Genomic DNA, 20,646 nt, shown 5'->3' with positions numbered 1-20,646 from the left:
CTTTGTCTCACTAATAGACCTAAGATTGGGTTTATAAACGTTAAATATATGCAGCTCCCCGGAGAAAATGTTTAAAATGAAACAGTGCAGATTGTTTTTCTTGGCATTAACAGATCAGCAGCTAGGGACCACGGGACTCCCTACCTTCTCCTCTCTGATTCTCTCGTTGTTCTTCTTTTTTTTACCCTCCTAATTTTGTCCGTCTAAAAAACAGAGAAATATATGGCTTGTGGGTCCAACATTTACAATGATAAATATGGGCGATAAGAATCAGTCATTATCGTCGCTTAAGGGGAATGACGTTCAGTGCAGCGTCTCCTTTCTGATCTCTCTCTAGCTGTACAATCACAATACTTACATGCTATTTAGTAGGTACAATTGTTAACATGTTCCCAATTTACTTCTGGTTATGGCGACGAGCTACAAAGACACTCTCCGTTCGTCTCTGAGTATAAATGACAATATACACCCTTTGAAAGTCCTTAAAGCAAGCAAAACAGACCTTAATCGCTATGGGAATGAAAATTAAGAAAAGGTCAACAAGAGCAAACTCTGGAAGTGAACCTAACCCCAAACCAACATTACCAGTAACAAGATCGACACTGGCTAGTAACAAAGCACAAGCTAGCGCTAACATGGCAACATCAACATCACTGCTAGCTAGTGATGGTAACAAGAGGATGGACACGGCTATAGTCTCCGATTAAACTACCCAGGATGATACACATGCTCGACAGCAGGATGCTGTTCTTGTAGCCATCTCTTCTTTTAAGGCAGAAACTGTAGCGGGACACCGGGAAGGCATTGAAGGTATCGCACACATCAGAAGGATTTAGAGACAATCAGGGGACAGCTAACCGCACCTGAAAGCCGCATCAGCGACAGGGAAGATGCTACAATTCAGCTCACATCCAGTGTAACTGAAGTGGAGACTAAAGTGAAACTGCTCAGTGAGAAGAATAAGGACCTGGAGAATCGCTCACAGCGCTCCCACCTCCACCTCATAGGCCTCGCAGAAAACTCAGAGGGGAAGGATCCCGAAGCTTTCCTGGAGAAGTGCCTCCCTGACGTCCTCAACGCTGATAATTTCTCTTGATGTCCTGTGACTCCTCAGTGCTCCTCCTCAACGAGGAGACCTGCGAACGACCGTTCATTTTGAGCGGAGTCGTTTAATTGTAACTTTGGGACATGTTATAGAAATCTGAAGCAGCGGAGGCAGTGATTTGCAGCGGGCCGTCGCTGCAAAACGTATGTAGCAGAAACACTGAACTACTATATCATAAGTCTACAACAACTATGCACAGTATGACGACAGTATGATGAAATGATCCATGTCTGTACTATATAGGGAAGATGCACAGTTTATTATAACTAAGGCTGTCAAAATAAAACGTTCATTTTGATTAATTAATTAATTACAGAAAAATAAGGCGTCGCAAAAAATGTACGCACTTTATTTTATCCCCGGGCGCCAGACCTCACACGTCACTGAGCATCTGTATACGGCAGCTTTAAAAACGGGGCGAAGATTGGAGTAATAGTCGAAGAGTTCCCAGTGAATATCGAACAGTGTTTTAGCTTGAAATGCCCATCTCTAACATGGACTCGCATGAAATGGGAACGCAGAGCAGTCCCATTCATATAAACAAAGAGCTGAGTACAACAAACACAACAGAGAGAGTTTGACTTCAGTCTCTTTGTTGGAAGTTATTTTCCAGGATATATTTACATGGGACATACTTGATTTCAGATATATTACTGTGTAAAATGTTTCATTTTAAGCCTTTAAAAGGGCAAAGTTATGTACAAAAACATGTTCCCAATCTCGCTTCAGTCTGTTAGCATGCTAACATTTGCTAATTAGCAGTAAAAACTAGAACAATTTCAGCTGATGTGAACACCATAAGTTAAGAACTGGACAAACCGATTTTTTGAGGTGATGATGGCAACTGAATGAAAAGTGAGGAAGTCACCAAAGTGATTACAATCCATCATGAGGGGAACATGGATGTGTGTACAAACTCTCACAGCAATCCATCCAACAGGCGTCGAGGTTTTTCACACAAAACCACTAATGACAACTTAATGGTTGTGATAGGGGAAAAGTTAAAGGGTCCAGAAATTAATTCAGATGGGAACCATGAATGTCAGCCATACATTTCAGTCCTGGAGTCTAACTGACAATGTTGTCAACCTGCTAGTATGACTGAGATATGTGATATAGTCATTTGTCTCTCTGTAGTTCACCTGTTGTTGGGATCTGTGGTTCACCTTCTTATATCAAATATATTGCAACAGAAACCACAGGGGAACAGGGGATATCTGTTAGCCTAATGAAACAATAACAAAGTGTACTGGGCTTCTTGTAGAATGATCCCAAGGTGGATAATCAATAAAAACAAAAGGCCAGCTCCAAACATCTCCCACATATCCTGCTAACAAATATACATACCTTGGGAGCATTAAACAGTTGTGGACTTCCTTCGCTGTATAATTCATTATTTTGATGAATCTTGGCAATTATGGCTCCAGACTGGGATACATGCTTTTCTGTTCTAATTTATTTTTCTTGGCCTGCTGCGGTGACTTTTACAAATTGGGCTGCGGCCACTTTCAACAGACTGTGAAAGCGGCAAAATTAATAACCACCAAGAAGAGACTGAGCGTGTCTGCGCAGTATCAGGCTGTCTGAGAGGGAGCGTTGTGGTTTGCGCAGAGTCGGCCCGTCACTTGCCGGCTTCGGAGAGCGTTGTTGGACATCGCTGCCGCACTGGTATTCTCACATGGGCGACAGCAGGACACAAAGTCAGGGTGATAAAGTTTAGACATGGTATTAAAGTAGGAAATATTTCCTGCTCTCATTCTCTTTGCTTTTTAGTTCGACTGTAAACATCATGAATAGAAACAAAGGAAGGGAGAGAAGGAAGGAAACAGATAAGTCTGGAGGTCAAAGGCTGTGTGTGTTTGTGTTTTTGTTGGAGGTGGTGAACGGGGGGGGTTAAGTAAAGCTGGAAGTTTATGTCTGATGTGTCGCCCAGTGTGGTATCCCCTGCATTGATCTGCTGGTGGGAGTTTGGAGCAGGATGGGAGGGGGGACCGGCTCTCGCTCTGTTGTTGACATTAACCCCAGCTGACCTCAACATACACACACTGCTGATATACGCTCCGTGCAGAGGAAAAGCTCCCTCTCTCACGCCTGTCTCTCTCGCCTTGACTGTCGTGTGACTTTCGCGGCGAAGCTTGGAAATGTTGCAAGAAGTAAAATACGACTCAGGTGTGCTCTCAGCTGAGACGAGGCTTTTAAAGAGGCCTGAACCTGAACGGAGAGTTCAGAAAACACATCAATAAGAAGCCAGACAGAATCTTTCAAGAAGTCGTTAATATTGAGGGAGTTAACGTCAGTAGGTAAACAGTTATAATGGAATATTTCTGGCTGCAGATTAAACAGCATCATTAATTAAATGAAAGAATGAACTCAGGTATGTTGCTTTAAGTTATCAAGATTGGCCTGTCTCCTTTCTATTGCTTTAATTTTTTTGATACTGAAGATGTTTTCTTCTTTCTTCATCTTTCAGCCTTCGTGGCTTTAGACATTTTGCATCAATATATGGGGATTAATATTCAACTTATCCACCGACTGTCTGTGTGTCGGACAAGGACCCAGCAGCCTAAAAGTACAGACAATAATGTCCAGAAAGCTAAAACAAGCTGCAGCAGAAGTGCACAGACTGGCAGCTAAAAATACTCAGCATGGAAACTCCTCTTAAATCAAACAATGAATTAGCACACACACACACACACACACACACACACTGTAAAGCCTCCTGGCACGCAGTGTTAAGTGAATAAACAGGGGATAATTTTTTGCTCCAATGTGGAGGGATAATGGGGATATAGGGGAGGAGGTTATTTTAACTAAAAACACAACCTTTGCCATTACAGGAGCCGTGCGGTGTGTGTGAAGAATCCATCAGCAATAGAGCGACTCCCTCTGTCTCTTTGACACTCGAGGGATGGATCAAGAGCGGCACTGTGCTTTGCATTGTACTGTGTTTGTGGCAGGTTCTCCCTTATTGTCCATAGCCATATAGATGCCTATTTTTCCTCCCTGATACAGATTCCAATACCGGCTGATACTGTGTTTCCCTAATTGCTCACATTGTATTTGCTTTGACTTACGTTACACACTCCTCTAGCACTGCACTTCACAGTATAATTTTAATGAGTTTATTTTTGTCAGGGCTAAAAAGGTTATGGTATCGGATCGGTTCATTGGTGTGTACTGGCGTACTTTCCATTACACTTTCCACATTTTAGGCAGTATCAGAGGCCGATAAATCGTTAGCTGGAAAATTCAACATAGATGCATACTAAACAGCTTACCTGCGCTGCCCAAGTACACAGTAACGTGAGAGCTCTCTTAAGGTAAAAGATATCAACATAGTAGCATGTACGTAGACTATTAAAAGTGAGGAGTTTGAAGAGAGAGAGAGTGCCTGTTTCGAGGACAGTCACCTGAAGGTGGCTTTGTTTTGCAGCATCTGACCCCAAGTCCCAAAGCACTTCCCACTGTAAAGTTTGTCTTAAGTCTGTGGCAACGAGAAATGCAGCACACCTTATGAACTCCAGCATCTCAAACAGATGCAAAGTCAGTGACACTGCGAGGTGCACTGGACACTGGGAGCCTAAAAACACCTGCTAAAAAGCATGCAACAGTAGCGTTGGAGTAAGACTTTGTTCCCTATGAGATCAAATATTTCTTTCATAAGTACCTGTTTTTTGGGAGGTGGGGTGAAATGCTAATCCCCTGTGCATTGCAGCACTGTCACTGGTAACTCGACCATTGCTTTGGCAGTGCTGCCGCCTCCTTTTTTTTAATCTCAGAGCAATTAGCTCCAGCAGAAAGGTGAAACGTATAAAAGGTTCAAGCTATCACCTGCAGTTCTATCTCAGCTTACTATTGCAGCAAATAAAACCTTGCAGGCAGTAATCATACACAAGCACATCTGGGAGTCAGTAACTGTTACCAGAAGTTAAACCCCTGCTTTTCACTGCACCCAAAGACATGTTTTAAGGTTAGCATTAGGGTTAGAACTAGCTAAAGGATGTGTTTAAGGTCGAGTTAGTCACACTGATGAATGTTTGGGAAATGTATGAAGCAGTAAAAGTTTGTGTGTATTTACCTGTGCGCAGCGTCTGTGGTTTTCACACCAAACCAGGACTTGGTCACTCTGGAGGAGACAGAGAGGATGAGGGTTAAAACCAACACGGAGAGAAAAAAGCTTTCACTGACAAATCCCGTGTTTGACGCACTCTGTGTGTATTTGACTTATTCATGTGGGAGTGCTGCCGAACGTAACGGGAGACGGAAAGCAAAATATTGTTAATAAAAAGGTCACTGAGCAAACCGCACAACCAGAGAAAACCTGACATGCAGACAGACTCACACACAACCTTTCCCCTTATTTACATAATTATCCTCGAGGCGCAACATGACTTAACACACTGTGTTTGTGGTTGTTGAGCCAGACAGAGAGCCCGTGACCTGATTTGTGTGTGTGTGCGTGTTACTGCTTAGTGAGTCAAGACCACCAGTAGACATGGTGGCTATAACCACTGTGACAGAGGAAGACGTCACTTCATGACCACAGAGATGAAATAAAAGATTAAAAACCAACCAAACCCCCTCTAACTTTTCGTCTTTTTTTCTCCCATCAAAATAAAACTCCTTAAAGCTCATTGAAAAAGTTCCTGTGGACCTACAGAGATTTTGTGATTCTACCTGCAACACAAAGATGGTTTAGGTAGCCAAGTTAAACAAAGTATTTTTTGTTATCATTACTTTATTCTGAAATTCTGTCAATTATAATATCTTGTAACAAACATTGGAAAGATAACTATGCCTAAAGGATGCCTTTATAACAACCTCACCAAAGACCCCATTCAATGATGATTTCAGTATCGATATATATATGAATGTTATAAATACATGAGCTTTTTGTTCTATTCTTTTTTTCTTTGTTTACAATTTCTTTCTTTTTGGCTTTTTGCCTTTATTCATAGGTCAGCTGAAGAGGAAATGTGGGGAGTAGAGAGAACTGATCGGCAGACTGGGAGTTGAAACCGGCTAGTGCGTCGAAGGACTGTAGCCTCTGTGCATGGGGATGCACAGCGGCATCGGCTGAACATCGGAATCGGCCGATATTGGCCATGTTGACAGACATCGGCCCATCGTCAAACAAGGTGGCATGCGCTGATGGCAGTAGCCGATGTTTTCATTATTTAACTGCTTTAATTGTGCAGTAAATTGAATTGTAACATAAAAGTATTTGTGTTTTCAGAAAGATTTTTTTAGGCTATGTAAGCACTGAAAAATGTTTGAACTATGACCAGGTGATCCTAAAACCCGATCAGACAGAATGCGTTTTAGCACCTTTTTTTACTTTTTGGGCGCGGCTTTTGCATTGCAGAGCGCCTCACGTTTTTGAGGAAACGCTCCGAGCGCCCTCGAGTTGAAAAAACTTCTCATTGTCCAATCAGATGAAAGCAGAGGCGGGCCTTCTGTCAGTTTACAATTTAACGGTTAGGTTCATGACAGCTAACGTTTCGGTGGTTGCCTTAACAACAGAAAGGCGCAGCGAGCTGCTTCGACAAAAAAGGCAGTGCGGAGCGCCTCACGTTTTACAGCCTGCAAAACTGCTTTTCAGGCAGTTATTTTTGAAAAAAGTTTAAATAAAAAGATGTTTTGGGTATTCATGCTTTCTCAAAGACTGTGATGAAGGCCTTAATTAAAAAAATATTTTTTATAATTGAAGTTAATTTTGGTCCCTTATCCACACGAGGGCATTAATAATTACAAAAATTACATTTATTGAAAAAAACACAACTGTCGGCAAAATTGTTGTTTTAAACATCGGTGATTTTCCCAGTCGGTGCATCCCTAATTTGAATGGTTAAAATGCAGACTGGAAACCAGGTCAGATGTTTCCTGACTTGCTTTGGTAAAACAGTCAGCCAGAGTGAAAGTGCTACTCTTCCCTCTGAAATGCTTTGTCATCATCTGCACAATGATGCCATCATCCAACATCAAAACAACTATTAGAATACTGCGGTGTGTGCGTCGGTGTATCCGTCTGTTGTCGTGTGTGTGTGCCTCCGGGTAGCCTCTAGAGAGTGTGTGTGTGTGTGTGTGTGTGTGGGATAAGCCTTCTTAACGACTCCTAAGCCCTTTCCTGACTGTGCTGTATTTAGCCTGAACCAAGCTCACCTCTGTCCACACAGACACACAGCTGAAAGGAGCAGAGGGAGGCTCCTGCTCTTTTAAGTAGCCTTTGTGCTTCTGGTATGATGAGGGTTAAGGGGTTAGAGTTGGGGTAACAGTGCAGAGGTCAAAGGTTAGAGATTAGGGGTTAAGGGCTTTCACGGTACACATGATGCTGAATTGACTCATTCACTCTTCGCATTCGAAACAGATGCATCGTCACTACTTTGGTGAAATAGCTGTTAAAGAAGCTCAATTGGACTTTGATGTATGAAGATGAGGATTTCTCTTTTAAGCCCAGTAGAGATGTTGCCTTACTGAAGTGAGGGCCAGATTAAGGCTGTGACACAGTCTTAAAATAGTGCTGGTCGGATAGAAGAGTTAAAAGCTTCTTTCTGACTCTAAGACGGTGAACTGCCTCTCCGTATTTTTTGAAATTTCCTAAACTGACAAACTATCAGCTGCGTGTGCTTTAAGACATAAGAATATGTGTGAAAATGGTCAGAGATCCAAGCTCTCAACACATTCTGTTCGCCTCATTCCTCTCATACTCTCCCCTCGGGTCCATGTCCGCTGCTACAGCTGCTCACTGTTGCCTCAGTCGTCCAGCTGTTAGCAGCAGCGAAGAGGTGGTAAGTTTTCTGAGGAGTTCAAACCAAAAGCAGGATCAAGTTCTGAATAAAGGCCAAACAAATTTGTTCATCTGAATGCTTTAGCAGACGTCTGTTAAATGATTGTCGGACATAATCTTGGGAGACATACAAATGTATTTCTTGCCAAAGCTAGTCCGACTTTAACACCAGAAGAGTCTTGATGAGGTGGACACCTTTGGCTTAACAATGCTAGTTGTTAAAATGGATAACTCTTATTGCTTAACTAGCCTCCTATAGAGATAGATGAGAGAGAGAACAAGAAGAAATCAGTGGAGGATTAAAGTAATGGTTGAATCTCTGATGAATAAATTAGTAACGAGTCTGTGGGGAAGGATGGATGGAAAGAGAAATAGGAAGAGGTGTCTCCACAGAGAGAGAAACACCTTCATCTTCTGCCCACCTTTTCTCTCTTTCCTCTTATCTTCAAGTATTTTATAAGTGTGCAAAAGTGATGCATCACAGACGACCAAGTTGAAATGAAAGCAGTCTAACTCACACATATAGAGGAGGTTCTTAACTCTCTCGGACATTAAAACTTGTACAAGCAGCTGACATATCTGAAGGTTACACTCTGCTTCCACTTGTTCTGCTGGATGACATAGTTGTGTATAACCTTACTAACATGTTAAACAGGCACTAAGTAAGGGATAATGTATAGTGAGCAGGTTGCAGGGTGAGCAGAGTGAACTGTTTTCCTCTCTTTTCTTTCTTCCCTCTGTAAACAGACCAACGTCAAATTTACCAGACTTATTTGGCAGATTGATATGATTACAGTTAGTCCACCGGTTTGTGTGATTAGAGCCGAATCCCTAGCAACGGTCTGTTCTTCTTGGCAACTGTCTGTTATTGAGGAATAACAGACTTTGGAATGCTGTAATTAACCAATCAGAATCAAGTATTTAACAGCACTGTCTCACTGTCAAAGTCACTTAATGCATTTCGTACCATAATTAATTCAATATTCTGGATCCAAATTCCACTTTTTCCAAAGACGAGCTTTTACAGACATCTAAAAGATGTGGTAAAGCTGTGATGGAGCCGCACGTCAAAGACAGAATCAGGTGTAAGGTGATCTTTAACAGATTTGGTGTTTTATCTGCAAAAAAATAAATCTGTCATTATACAATTAAAAGGTACCTCGTGCCTCTTTTCTTGTAAACAAACAAAGTTACTGTTTAAATTTTAATTCACCAAAATGCTTCTTCTTCACTGTCGCTGTTGGTGCATTGCTGCTTTTTAAGGCACCATAACACCTGTCGATTGGTGGTATGATGTAAAACAGAGGGACGTGCAGACAAATAAAACAATGATCCACTCTAGCTCATAGTGATCAACAGCTTCACAGGGCACCTTAAAGTTGCTTTAGTGCTGCAGAATTGGCATCCTGGGGTGCAGCCTCAGATACTCCTTCGGCATCAGTTGTGATGTTTACTGCCGTTACTACTTTGGCTTCTGTTACAAATTCTTGCACTGACCAGACTGTCAATCTAAAATAGCCGAATGAATGTACCTGGACTCAGTGAGTTTTAGATGTAGGGTATTATGACAACTGTATTGACAAGATAGTCTCACAGCTGCATTGCAATCTATTCTATTCACATTGCTCAAAGTAGTGGACAATCCCTCTCAGTTGTACAGGGACATAAAGATGTTTCTCCCTATAACGAAATCTTATGAATATAACTTCGGTTCCCTGAAGGAGACGAACGAGGTACAACATGTATAGTATGTGCGTGATATCGCACACAGTTTGTGTTGTACCGAATAATTCGACGGAAAGGGAACAAAATGTTATGACGATAACTTCGGTTCCCTGAAGGAAAGGAACGAGATACAACACATACATAGTATAGGATATCACACCATTACTATATGTGTTGTACCGAGTGAATGGACTGAAAGGGAACTGCTGAACAGTCAAACACAACGATAAAGATAGTAAAAAAGATCAAGGGAGAGGGCAAGTGTAAGTAAGGAATCAATAAAACATAGTGAAGTAAAATTAAAAGTATGACATGATTTGGTTCCCGTTCAGTTTGATTATTTAAATATAGCTTACATATAGTCTTTTCCCTTTTTTTAAAGACCCATTACAGTAAGTGAGGTCATTTTCCCAAACTCGTTTTACTGCTCAGGCTGAGTGATATGATACAAAATTGTTTTGAATCTTAATCATATCCAAATTAATCCTAATCAAATCTACATCTCAGCCCCGATGACTTCACAACCTCCCCAAAATATCACAACTCCCCAGAATCCAAGGGATCCAGTAAATGATGTTCTATCTTTGGCATTATTGCTCTGCGCGGTCCAGCTCCTAGATCCTAAATCGAGGATACATTTTACCTCCGACAGAGGGGTGGTTAATTCAACCATACATGCTTTCTGCATCTCTTTTGGAGGGGAAAAGTGAGGTATAGAAGAGCAGGAGGATCTAAGCATCAATCACACAAACTTTTTTGTTATTCTCCTCTCTTTCCTTTGTACCCTCTACCTCTTCCTCTCCATATTGCTGCCAGCTCCTGTAAAAACATTGGACTAGAGCGGACTTGAAAACCATGATGATAATATACTGTAGATGCTTCAATCAAAGACCTAAAGGCAGTGTAAAGGCCGCTTAAGCATCTCCAGATTTTCTCTGAAGAGACACAAAGCTGCTCCCCCCCCCTGCCGGCCTCACATCTTCATCCCCTCTCTTAATCTTTTTCACACTTTCTTTCTTCTGCTGTCTTCCTCGGCCAAAACCTCCCTTCTTCTCTGTCACTTCTCTTCAGCTCCCTCCACGACACACACATTAACATCACACACACGCACACACACGTGGATGTACACACAATCATCGCAAGTCAATTTCATGGGACATATTTGCTGTCAGAGCCAATCACGGCCGTTTAGACGGGCCTGTGTGCCGTGCGGCTATTAAACGGTGGTCAAAGTGGGGATTCGTAGGGTCTCTGAGAGTGTGTGTGCGTTTCGGTCTGCGGCAAAGACAGCTGCACATGCTGAAAAAGACGGGGAAAGAAAGGGAGGAGAAAATAAGTTGGATGTGGGAGACAGAGAGGAAATGGGAGTGAGGGAGGAAGTTGAAAAGAGCAGAGGGAGGCGGACAAGAGAAGGTGAAAGATGGAAATAAATATTAGTTAATAGGAGCAGGGAGGACACTGGCAGGGAGAAGTGGATACTAGTTATGAAACAGGACGCAATAAATTCTGGTGACTGCTGTTCATCTGGCTGGAGAGGTATTTTAACAATGGGAAGCCAACTTTTAATAGTGTGTTTTCATCCTTAGAGGAACGTGGAAGAAGAACGTTTACAAATGCAGTTATTGTTGCAGTGTACTTTTGGGTAATGGAGGAAGTTGCATGTAAGATTTTATTCATTCAAAACGCATTAAAACCTGTAAAATGAGAACAAAACGTTTTAGTCCAAAGTGCTTTAAAGCATTTTATGGTCCACGGACGAATAAAACCCTCACAGAATCGCTCACAAGATACCTCGCATGACAATCATCAAGAGACTTTCACTTCGACCCGGCTTATGATTTACGACGGAGCACAAAAAAAAAAGCGCAGAAATTTGGTTTTAATGATGGATTTCCATACGCCTGGATTTCAGACCAACACTAAAAGCACATGGTATTAAACTTTTTTTCTATGCTGGGATGCACAAGAGGCCCGTCAGAAGCGGAACTGACCCTCGCAGCGAGAGAAACACTTGCACTGAAGGACTTCCACATGGTTCTGATGAACGCTGGGTCGGCAGTCATCATCGCTCAAGAAAAACAACCTGATATTACTGCATGCAACAACAGGAAAGAGGCCGAGAAACAAACACACACACATACACAGAAGCGTGCACGGTCGACATGCACGCGCACAGCTGCAGACACCCTTCAGTGTGTAAAAGAGAGTGAGATATAAATCACACTCCGGCCAGATGCAGCGATAAAAAGTGAGCATGTGTGTGAGACAGAGAGAGGTAGAGAGCGTGTGTGTGTGTGTGTACATATGATGTGTGTGTGTGTTGTGGTCAGTGTTTGCGGTGAGCTGCAGTAGAAAGTCTATTTAACACGAGGCATTAACTCTGCTAATCACACCCAGATGACCAGCAGCAAACACAGCTACGGCGTGTGTGTGTGTGTGTATGTGCTGTTTGTGTGGTGAGTGTGTCATGACTGACTTCCACGCTACAGAATACAGTTCTTCCAAAAAAGCCCATGTTGAGGTCTAAACTTTCCCGACAGAAGGCCCTAATTACTCCATATGTGTGTGTTTGTGGCGCACACATCCTGTAAACAACAAGCGTCACAATAAAGAGGTCAGTGCACGGTCCCGAACCTTGCATCATCAGATTGTTGTGTCGGCATCTGTCTTTCGGTTTTGGTTCACTTCCGAATTTTGTAACATTTTAAATATGAAACTAACCAGCTAACTTAGCTTAGCACAAAGACTGTGAACAGGGCAAAACCATAGACTGTATAAAAGGATGGACGACATGAAAGCTCCCTAAAAGTGAAGCCAAAACCTCTCTATCGCCCCCTGCTGACTGGCTGCAGTATAGGTCATAAAGCCCGCCTCCTCCATGTTAACAGATGGGACATGAGTAAATTAAAATACACGCCAGGTAAATGTTTCTCAAATATGCTTTCTGTCATTATAGTTAGTTCTTATCATGCTGATTTACGTTTAAGTTTATTTTTAATTAGTTATTTGATGCTGTAAAAACGATGATTGACAGCTCTGTTGACAAATACGGCTCCTGCAGCCGATCAGTTCCGGATTAGCAGAGTAGAGGAGGAACGGCGAGAGGAGACGTAACTAAAACAATCACTACAGTCATTGAAGTTTATACATCTGTGAACGTCAGCTTCAGACCAACACAAGAAGCTGTTCTGCTGTTAAATACGCCAACATGCGGGATCGTTGCCGTTTTTAAAGGAAGTTAAGTGTGTGTTTTGTCAGCGGAAGAGGCTACACCCACCTACTGCGCAGCTATGGCTTTATTGTGTCTATTACTCATTCAGTCTGTGTATCAAAATTGGTGCGACAAATTTGGAACGATGTTCGACCACTGCTCGGACGGAGACAGGCGGAATTTGTAGATGAGATGACAAGGAGTCGCAGACGTTATCGATGGAGCATAGCATCGCATCGGAAAGGGGGCAGGGTTTAGCGTGTCGACACTGGTTTTGTGTTCCCATCAATGCTGATTGGATAATTACCCGGGTCTGAATGCTGATTGTAACCTTTCCCACTAAGCAAAAAGACCGGGTGTTAGCAGGTGTTAGTGGGTTCTTTGATCAGTGGGAAAGTGGCTATTACATCACTCAGAGAGAAAACAGCTCAGTAAATTTCACCACCTTCTCCTGGGACTGTGTCTGGATTAACTTTACTGCTGCTTCCAGGTACCTGAAGCTGAAAAGAGCACACTTTGACGACCTGTTAGCTCGATCAGGCTCTGCGCCGCTCAGCACCAGGATTTCTCCTGCAGTTCGGTTTCAGCGCCTGTTCACCTGTTTTCTGTGAGCAATAGTTTCACTGTCACACAGTTGCAGCAATCTGGCACACAACAGTAGCATTAAAGCAAATTTAACAGATTTTGCTGGGATTATTTTGACATAAACCGGTCGAATGGATGCAGAAATAATTGAATCATGACGCAGATTTTTAGAAAATAAAGATGTATGCTTTGTCAGCTTTGTCTGCGAAACCGCAAGTAATCAAGTTTTAAATCTTTGGTTTTTGGATGGAGGTTGGATTGACCATTTCTAAAGCGATCTCAGGACATCAGGAAAATAGCAGGCTTCCTCAAGAGACTTATAGGTCGTCTCTTGACATAAAAAATGCTTTTCGCCTGAACACACCTTTCGAGATGCTGGTCAGTGGACTTTGTTTACTTTGGTCAGAGGCACGCTAGCTGTTTACCCTTTTCTAAGCTAAAAGCTAAGCTACAATATCTAGCTTTATATTGAGGTCACCATTGAGAAGAAGAACAGATCTAGTTGCTCCAGTATCAGATACAAAATGCCGTCACTGTTCTGATGTGGTAAAAGACTCTTTCAGTCCATCTCTCTTTCTGTAGCTTTGAGAACAAAGCCATGCCGCTCAATGCTTCAGTGCCATCCCAGCTGTGATTTACTGCCTTGGAATTTCTCGTCCTGGTTTCAGGTGAGAGTCACTCCTACGCTTCCACAATTTTATCACCATCTATCCCTGGTTCTGCTGATCAAATGACAGGGTAGTCACAAAGCCGCAGAGAGAGGTAGAAGCTTTATCTGTGAGGAGAATCAAACAAGCCTTTGTCTCATGCCTGTACCCACCCCACTGCCTGTCTCTCTGCTCACCTGTCTGCCTGCACGTCAGTCCGCTTTCGAGCCAGTGTATCGGTTTGTCAGGTTGTCTGTCTTCACGAATGTTTGTAACACCTATCTGCGTGCCTCCTCACCTGTCTTACCATCTCCCCTGCCTGTCTTCATGCTTGACCGCGTCCGTCTACCTGCCTTTATCTCATCGTCTGTCTCTGTGCAACCTGACCTGACCGTTGTCTCTGGTCTTTTTCAGAGCGTGACTGGTTGGCTGACCGACCTCTGGACTGATTAGAGTTACCTACCGCAGAGCAGCAGGGACACACACACACGCACACACATACACACATAAACATGAATGCACAGGCAGCTCATTCAGTCGCGCCGGCCCTGAGACCTGGCTCGGTCCGCTCACCATCCGCTCATCATCACCACAGACCTGTGAGTGTTTAAGACACGCAGTCTAATCTAATTAACTACGTGTGTGCAGACGGATCCAGCTCTGCAGACGAGGCTGCCGTCTTCTCCGTATTTTTAGGAGTTTACATCAAGGAGGAATTTGGGAATATGACAACACACCAGCATATATATATATATATATTTGCTCATGTGCAGCCACACACACAAAGAGCTATAATTACACTATTACTCCATACAAGGGAAAGTAGTGGAAAACCCAGAGAAGCTGCAGAAAGAGAGGTGTAAATAGAAAACTGGTGACTCACATTCTAGTGGCTACACACTAGCCACACACACACACTGAGAGAGCAAGAGCCAAAAACACAGGCTTCACCCACATGAAGCCAGAGGAAGCAATGTGTGTGTTTGTGTCTGAGTGCGGTGACGGAGCAGGATGAGTAAAGGCCTATTTGCCGTCACTGATGTTATAGTTACTGGAGCTGTTATCAACACGGGTTTTTTAATGAATGAATGCTCAGACACGCCGTCTTTTCCATCACTCTGAGTTATGATACACTGTCCTATATGAGGTCCACGGAGTGATGCCGTTCTCCAGGATGTGGCTGAGAGGAAACTCGTCTCCTTGTTTGCTCAAAGTTTAGAGGCTCGTTTTAATTTGCTTTAACACACTGAGAGTTTTCAGTGTCTCTTTATTTCCTTCAATGGTTTTCTGAGTCGCGTGTCAACACTGTGCTTTCCTGTTTGTCCTTCTGATCAAATATGACATCACTGCTTTATTTTCCAATTCATCATATAGTCCGCGTCAAAACATCAGAAAGTAATGCAAATGTCCTGTCAGAAGTTTTAAAAGCCCAAGCAGTCGTCTTGTTTTGTAGAGCCCAAAAAACATACTTGATGGGAAACTAATTATTCGGCCAATCGCAGAAAATATTGGAATCACTGTATATGTTTTTGATATGCTCCGACGTTTTTTTTTCTTCACATGATTAGAAAGTGGTGTCGTCACTTTAGTTACTACTAGTTTACAGTCGTTTCTCTCAGCAGAGCATCACAGCTGAGCAGACAGTGGTCCAAACTAGAATCTGTAAAGTTACATATCCTTTAATTGAGTTATTTTGCTGTATATGAAACAGACTGAATTTAATTCTGATGACTTTATATGACCTACAAAAGCAAACCAGATCCTCAGCGACAAGATTGATTATTTCTATACAGTTGTTTTTAATGCCTGAAACTGCTGGCGGGGGGTAGGTGTCAGACGAAGAGATAAACTGCACGCTGCTTTGTTTACGTTTTCCAGGGGGCAAAGTTAAAGTGAGTGATACATGTGACTGTTAAAGAAAGCAGGGTGAGATTTTTTGTTAAAAAACACCACTTAAGCATGTACAAGACAAAATCAGCAAACGTGCGGCTTTGTCCACAGGGGGCGCCAAAATCATCACAAACCGAAAGTTCCTCACAGGAGCTTCAAAAAGGCAGAATTATGATTAGTTTGCAGATTAGTTCACAAGGTCTAATTTTCATTATATCAGCGGGCGTATTGGTACCTTAAGTGGTATTGTGTTTTTTTCCCCCTTCTAAAATCAGAATTGATATCGGTCTCAAAAATAGCATACTACTGTTTTGTCCAATCTCAGTTTAAAAACCAAACTATTTATTTTATAATCATACAAAACAAAGTGAAGAATCAAATCCAAACATTGTAGAAACTTTACAAGCTAGAAAATGACATTCATGATTAATTATCATCATTTATCATTAATATTGTAATAGATTAACCTGTCTGTCAACTTATCGACTGGACAATGGTCATTTCAATAATATTTTTTGGCCTTTTATACCTTTATAAAGAGAGAGAGGACCGTTGATGGCGTCGGAAACAGGGGAAGAGAGAGTGGGGGGTGACACAAAGGGTCGAGGGTGGGAGTCCAACCAGGGGCCGCCACGTCGAGGACTGTTGCCTCTGTATGTTGGACACATGACTGAGCTAAGAAATAATAACTTGTAACATTTAGTCTAAATCAATTTTTCTTGAGTGTGTTAAAGATCAGACAAATAGACAGAGCTTTAAAAAAATGTTTGCAAAGGAAAACAAAAAGTTTCATCAATCTACTGCCTCTCCTTATCGCAAAAGCCTTTCGCTGCCTTCTTTCAAGATGTGGACAGCCTTAAAATCCTAAATACTCGTTGTTACATACATACACGTTTTAGTAAGAATAAGTGGGAGAGTGAAATAAATTCAGTACACGGAAGAAAATTGGAGGACAAAATGTTTTTTGTGTTGTTTTGTCGGGAGATTTTCTTAACAGGTGATTTGGCTGTTTAAAGATATCAGCGTCCAGAATCCCAGACGTCTGAACACACACTGTGGATGTCAAATAACGCCAACACAAGTAATTGAAGAGATTTATCTGAGAGGAATGCAACATTTCATTCCTCTTTAAAATGAAACCAAAGTACAAAGTGACTGTTCGGCCCGTGTGCTACCTCCCAGTGAGGTCGTCTCGTTTCCATCGCTGCTGTTTGATCAGCTCAACATCAACTACTGCACTCCATAAAGTTTAAACCAAATGTTCCCTTTCTCACACCTCCATTCCAGAAACCCCACTAAACACACACACACACACACATACACACACACACTTTACAATGCTAGAGAGTCATCCAAAGGCCACCCTCATTACCCAATGCACAGGTGGCGGAGGTCTTTTCTGGATGGACGGGGACCAGACCAAACTTTGGTTTTATACATGACCATATGCAAACTCACACACACACACACACACGTACATACACACCACACAACACACTTTCTTCTACACACCTCAGAGCCACTGGGGCTAAACTCTGCGGTTAATGACTTTCCCACCCACTACACAGCATGCACATGTTGAAGCCGTTAACGATAAGTGGCTTTTCGAACTTGGTAACGTCCTAATGTCCCCGTTAATCTCACATTCCTCACTACAAAGGCAACAGAACATGGGCCAGCGATTTCACACAGATGAGCAATTTTGTCAACGAGTAAAATGATGTTTTTTAGCGTACCTATGGCCCTTTGATTATTGACACAGGGAAATCTGCGGAACATGAAAAACTTACTGTTTTAGCAAGATCACACTGTTTCCTTTGATTTATCATGTTTGATTTATCATGTATGTGCTCCATCTGTGCTGACGTGCTGATCTAAAATCACTGAACAACATGACATTGAATGGTCATTGTTTCTAGACCCTGCAGAGGAAAGAGCTTTAATAAGATACAACTAAAGGAGAGTTGTCAGAGGTGCAGGTATATCTGGTGTGGCTTTTCAACAGCAATCAGACCAGAGACCAAGACTTTTTTATGTTTCAATTAGGGATGCACGATATTGGATTTTTTTGCAGATATGCCAATATTTTCCAACTCTTTTTGCTGATTGCAAATTTCAATACCAATATTTTAGGCACATGTGTTTCCCACTTAATTGCAGAGAACAACAAGTCTCCCCTGTAGTGGAGTTGATACAATTCCGACTCTTATTGTAGCGGCCAAAAACTGCCATACGGCAGACATCTTGCTCCCTTCTTTACACTTGACAGAAGAGGCGTGGTGCAGGCAGTGCGTGTGTACACTCGCACCGAGTTAATGTCGTAGCATAATTAAAGCATTGTTTCATCAGCAGAAAACTGACATATCTGCCAATGCCGATGTGTCATTTTCAAGCCATAATATGCAGATACCGAGCTGATAATATCACACATCCCTGGCCTATTTAATGAAGTTTAATGATGTAATTTCAAGTTAATATTAAAGAGATTTATCCATTAAAACTACTTACTCTCATTATGTCAGTTTATTATGATAAAGTTTTTTTTTACTTTTGCTCTTAGAGTTTAATTTCCCAATTTTACTACAGATTACACCTGATTTATTCTTTTCATTTTTTGCTTCAGTGTCTTCCTGTGAATTTTTGTGAAAAAGGTATGGTATGCCATCAACATTGAAGAAAATATATATGTTAAGATAATAAAACAGCATTAAGCAAAATGAGACTGTTGCAAAGCGCCTATTAGGCACCACAGACATCTCTACTGATCCCACTTAACTACATGGGTCAAGTCAGACAGGGTAACAGGTACAGTATGTTGTCAACAACACAAGCAGTGATTGTGAGTGCCCCTCTAGTTCAGCTTCAAAGGAAATATTCAGGAACAAAACGGTCTAAAATGTTTGAGGAGTAGTTAACACACCTCTGAGGGTCACATACATGTTTAAAGTCACGTCAAACTAATGTGAATGGACGGTTTAAGAGGCAACTAGCATAAACATACTCACTCGTTGCCGTCTGTCTTTATATTTTATGACGTCTAATTTATTTTGTGTACACTGGTGGTCATGTCGACCGCTAACTTAAGGTCATATTTTACTTAAGTGTCAGTAAAGACTCTAAAATAAGGGACAGAGTTAGGTAGGTACCTGTAGGTGTCTGAAGGCAGCGGTTAGCTGGGTCATGTGCAGAGTGAGGCACCTGGACGTGCATCTCGCGCTGTTGATTTTCTCCTGAACATCCTCCTGCTCCAGTGAACTCCTGCGGGCGCGAGTCACCGCAAACAACACCGCGCACAGGAGCACCAAACCGGCCCGACACACTGACATCACACCGGGAGAAAATAACAAGCAAGCGGAATTAACTGACAGCAAAGTTAAACGTTAGACTTTCCACCTTGTGTCCGGGCTCGTCGGCGTCCTGCTCTCGCGACCCTTTAAGTTCAGAATGAAAACATTCGAGCGCCGCTCCTGGCTGCGCGCGCGCACGGATTGGAGCAGCTCTACCCTCCTCGCGGACACTCCCACCCCCGGTGCAAGTGTAGCCACGCGGAGTTATAGTAGTCTTCATCCGTCTCTTTTCATCATTTCGTCCTCTGATGAGACTTAGCCTTTCACTTCCATCGCCTGTGCACGTGCTGCTTGTATCATTAGCATCTTTAGCTTTGTAACAACCATCATTATCATCTTTATCATCATTTTCTATTTTTAACTTTTTAATTATTATTATGAGTTCATGTTTTCAAAACATACATCAGATTCAGTTCTCCAAGTAAAAATAATTGTAGGCTTTATTTTATTTGGTCAGTATTATTCTGCTGTAATTGGATAGCTACATATCAGCACCCTGGAGCTAGTAAACCTTGTTTGGCATGTCACAGTAAAGAGCAGGCATAAAGAACCAAATTAGTAATGGCTGAATTCCATTTAGCTGCTTCAGTTTCAGAGCATGTCTTTGGACTGTAGTTGGAAGCCGGAGTACCCAAACAGAACCCATGCATGCACAAGGAGAACATGCAAACAGCACAGGTCCAAAACCTGGATCCTAACCAGGAACCTTCAAGCTGTAAGGCGACACCGCTTACCACTGCACCACCATGCAGCCCTATGTCCATTGCATCTTCCATATTTCATTATGAGTCATATCTCTACCTGTAACAGGGACCATATCACAACTCCATCATCATCATCATCATCACCATTCATACCCTGCATACCAGCAATTTCAACAAAACTGTGCTATTATCATCACCTTCTTTGATGGCTTGTAATTGATCGGTGCTCATGCATTAATGCATCTTTTTGTTCATCATCTTTTCCTCCTCCTTTTCATCATCATCACCCCCACTATGATGCCGATACATGTCTTCATCTTAAATGTCTTTGTAGCAGACCTCTAGTGCATCTTCATTATTATAAAGATATTCTCTTGCCTTATCACCTTAATATTCGTCTTTGTCAACATCCTCCATATGATGATCATAAAGACCGGCTTTATTTACATCCTCACCATCATCATAACAAGATTAAAAAAGCAGCTTTCATCTCAGTAAATTCTGAAAAACAATCGACCAATTGTTGAAAATCAAACTGCTGCTATAAATAGATCAGGATACACAGTGCATTAAAGCAAGAGAAGGTATTTATGGTCTTGTACTTTGCATGGCAGGCTATTGTTTTAGACCTATTAACACTTTTCT

The 20,646-nt window shown here is 42.1% G+C and overlaps 1 protein-coding gene across 1 annotated transcript in view; it reads right to left on the bottom strand.

Annotated features, from left to right (window-relative positions):
- The window catches only part of anos1b (anosmin 1b), a 50,843-nt gene extending 31,567 nt beyond the window's left edge, over positions 1-19,276 (bottom strand). Inside the window, exons 1-2 of the mRNA XM_069680348.1 lie at positions 19,097-19,276; positions 5,184-5,231 (exon numbers count right to left, since the gene is read on the bottom strand). Of these exons, the coding sequence (XP_069536449.1) occupies positions 5,184-5,231; positions 19,097-19,276 (228 nt within the window). The remainder of the gene's footprint in view (positions 1-5,183; positions 5,232-19,096) is intronic.
- Between the last annotated feature and the right edge of the window lie 1,370 nt (positions 19,277-20,646).

The sequence above is a fragment of the Semicossyphus pulcher genome, unplaced genomic scaffold (genome assembly GCF_022749685.1).
Source record: "Semicossyphus pulcher isolate SPU_LCO1_2020_fin unplaced genomic scaffold, fSemPul1.0.p SCAF_4, whole genome shotgun sequence".
Classification (NCBI taxonomy): Eukaryota; Metazoa; Chordata; class Actinopteri; order Labriformes; family Labridae; genus Semicossyphus; species Semicossyphus pulcher.
Note: the sequence above shows the minus strand (reverse complement) of the source record. Positions and strands in the feature narration are given on the sequence as shown.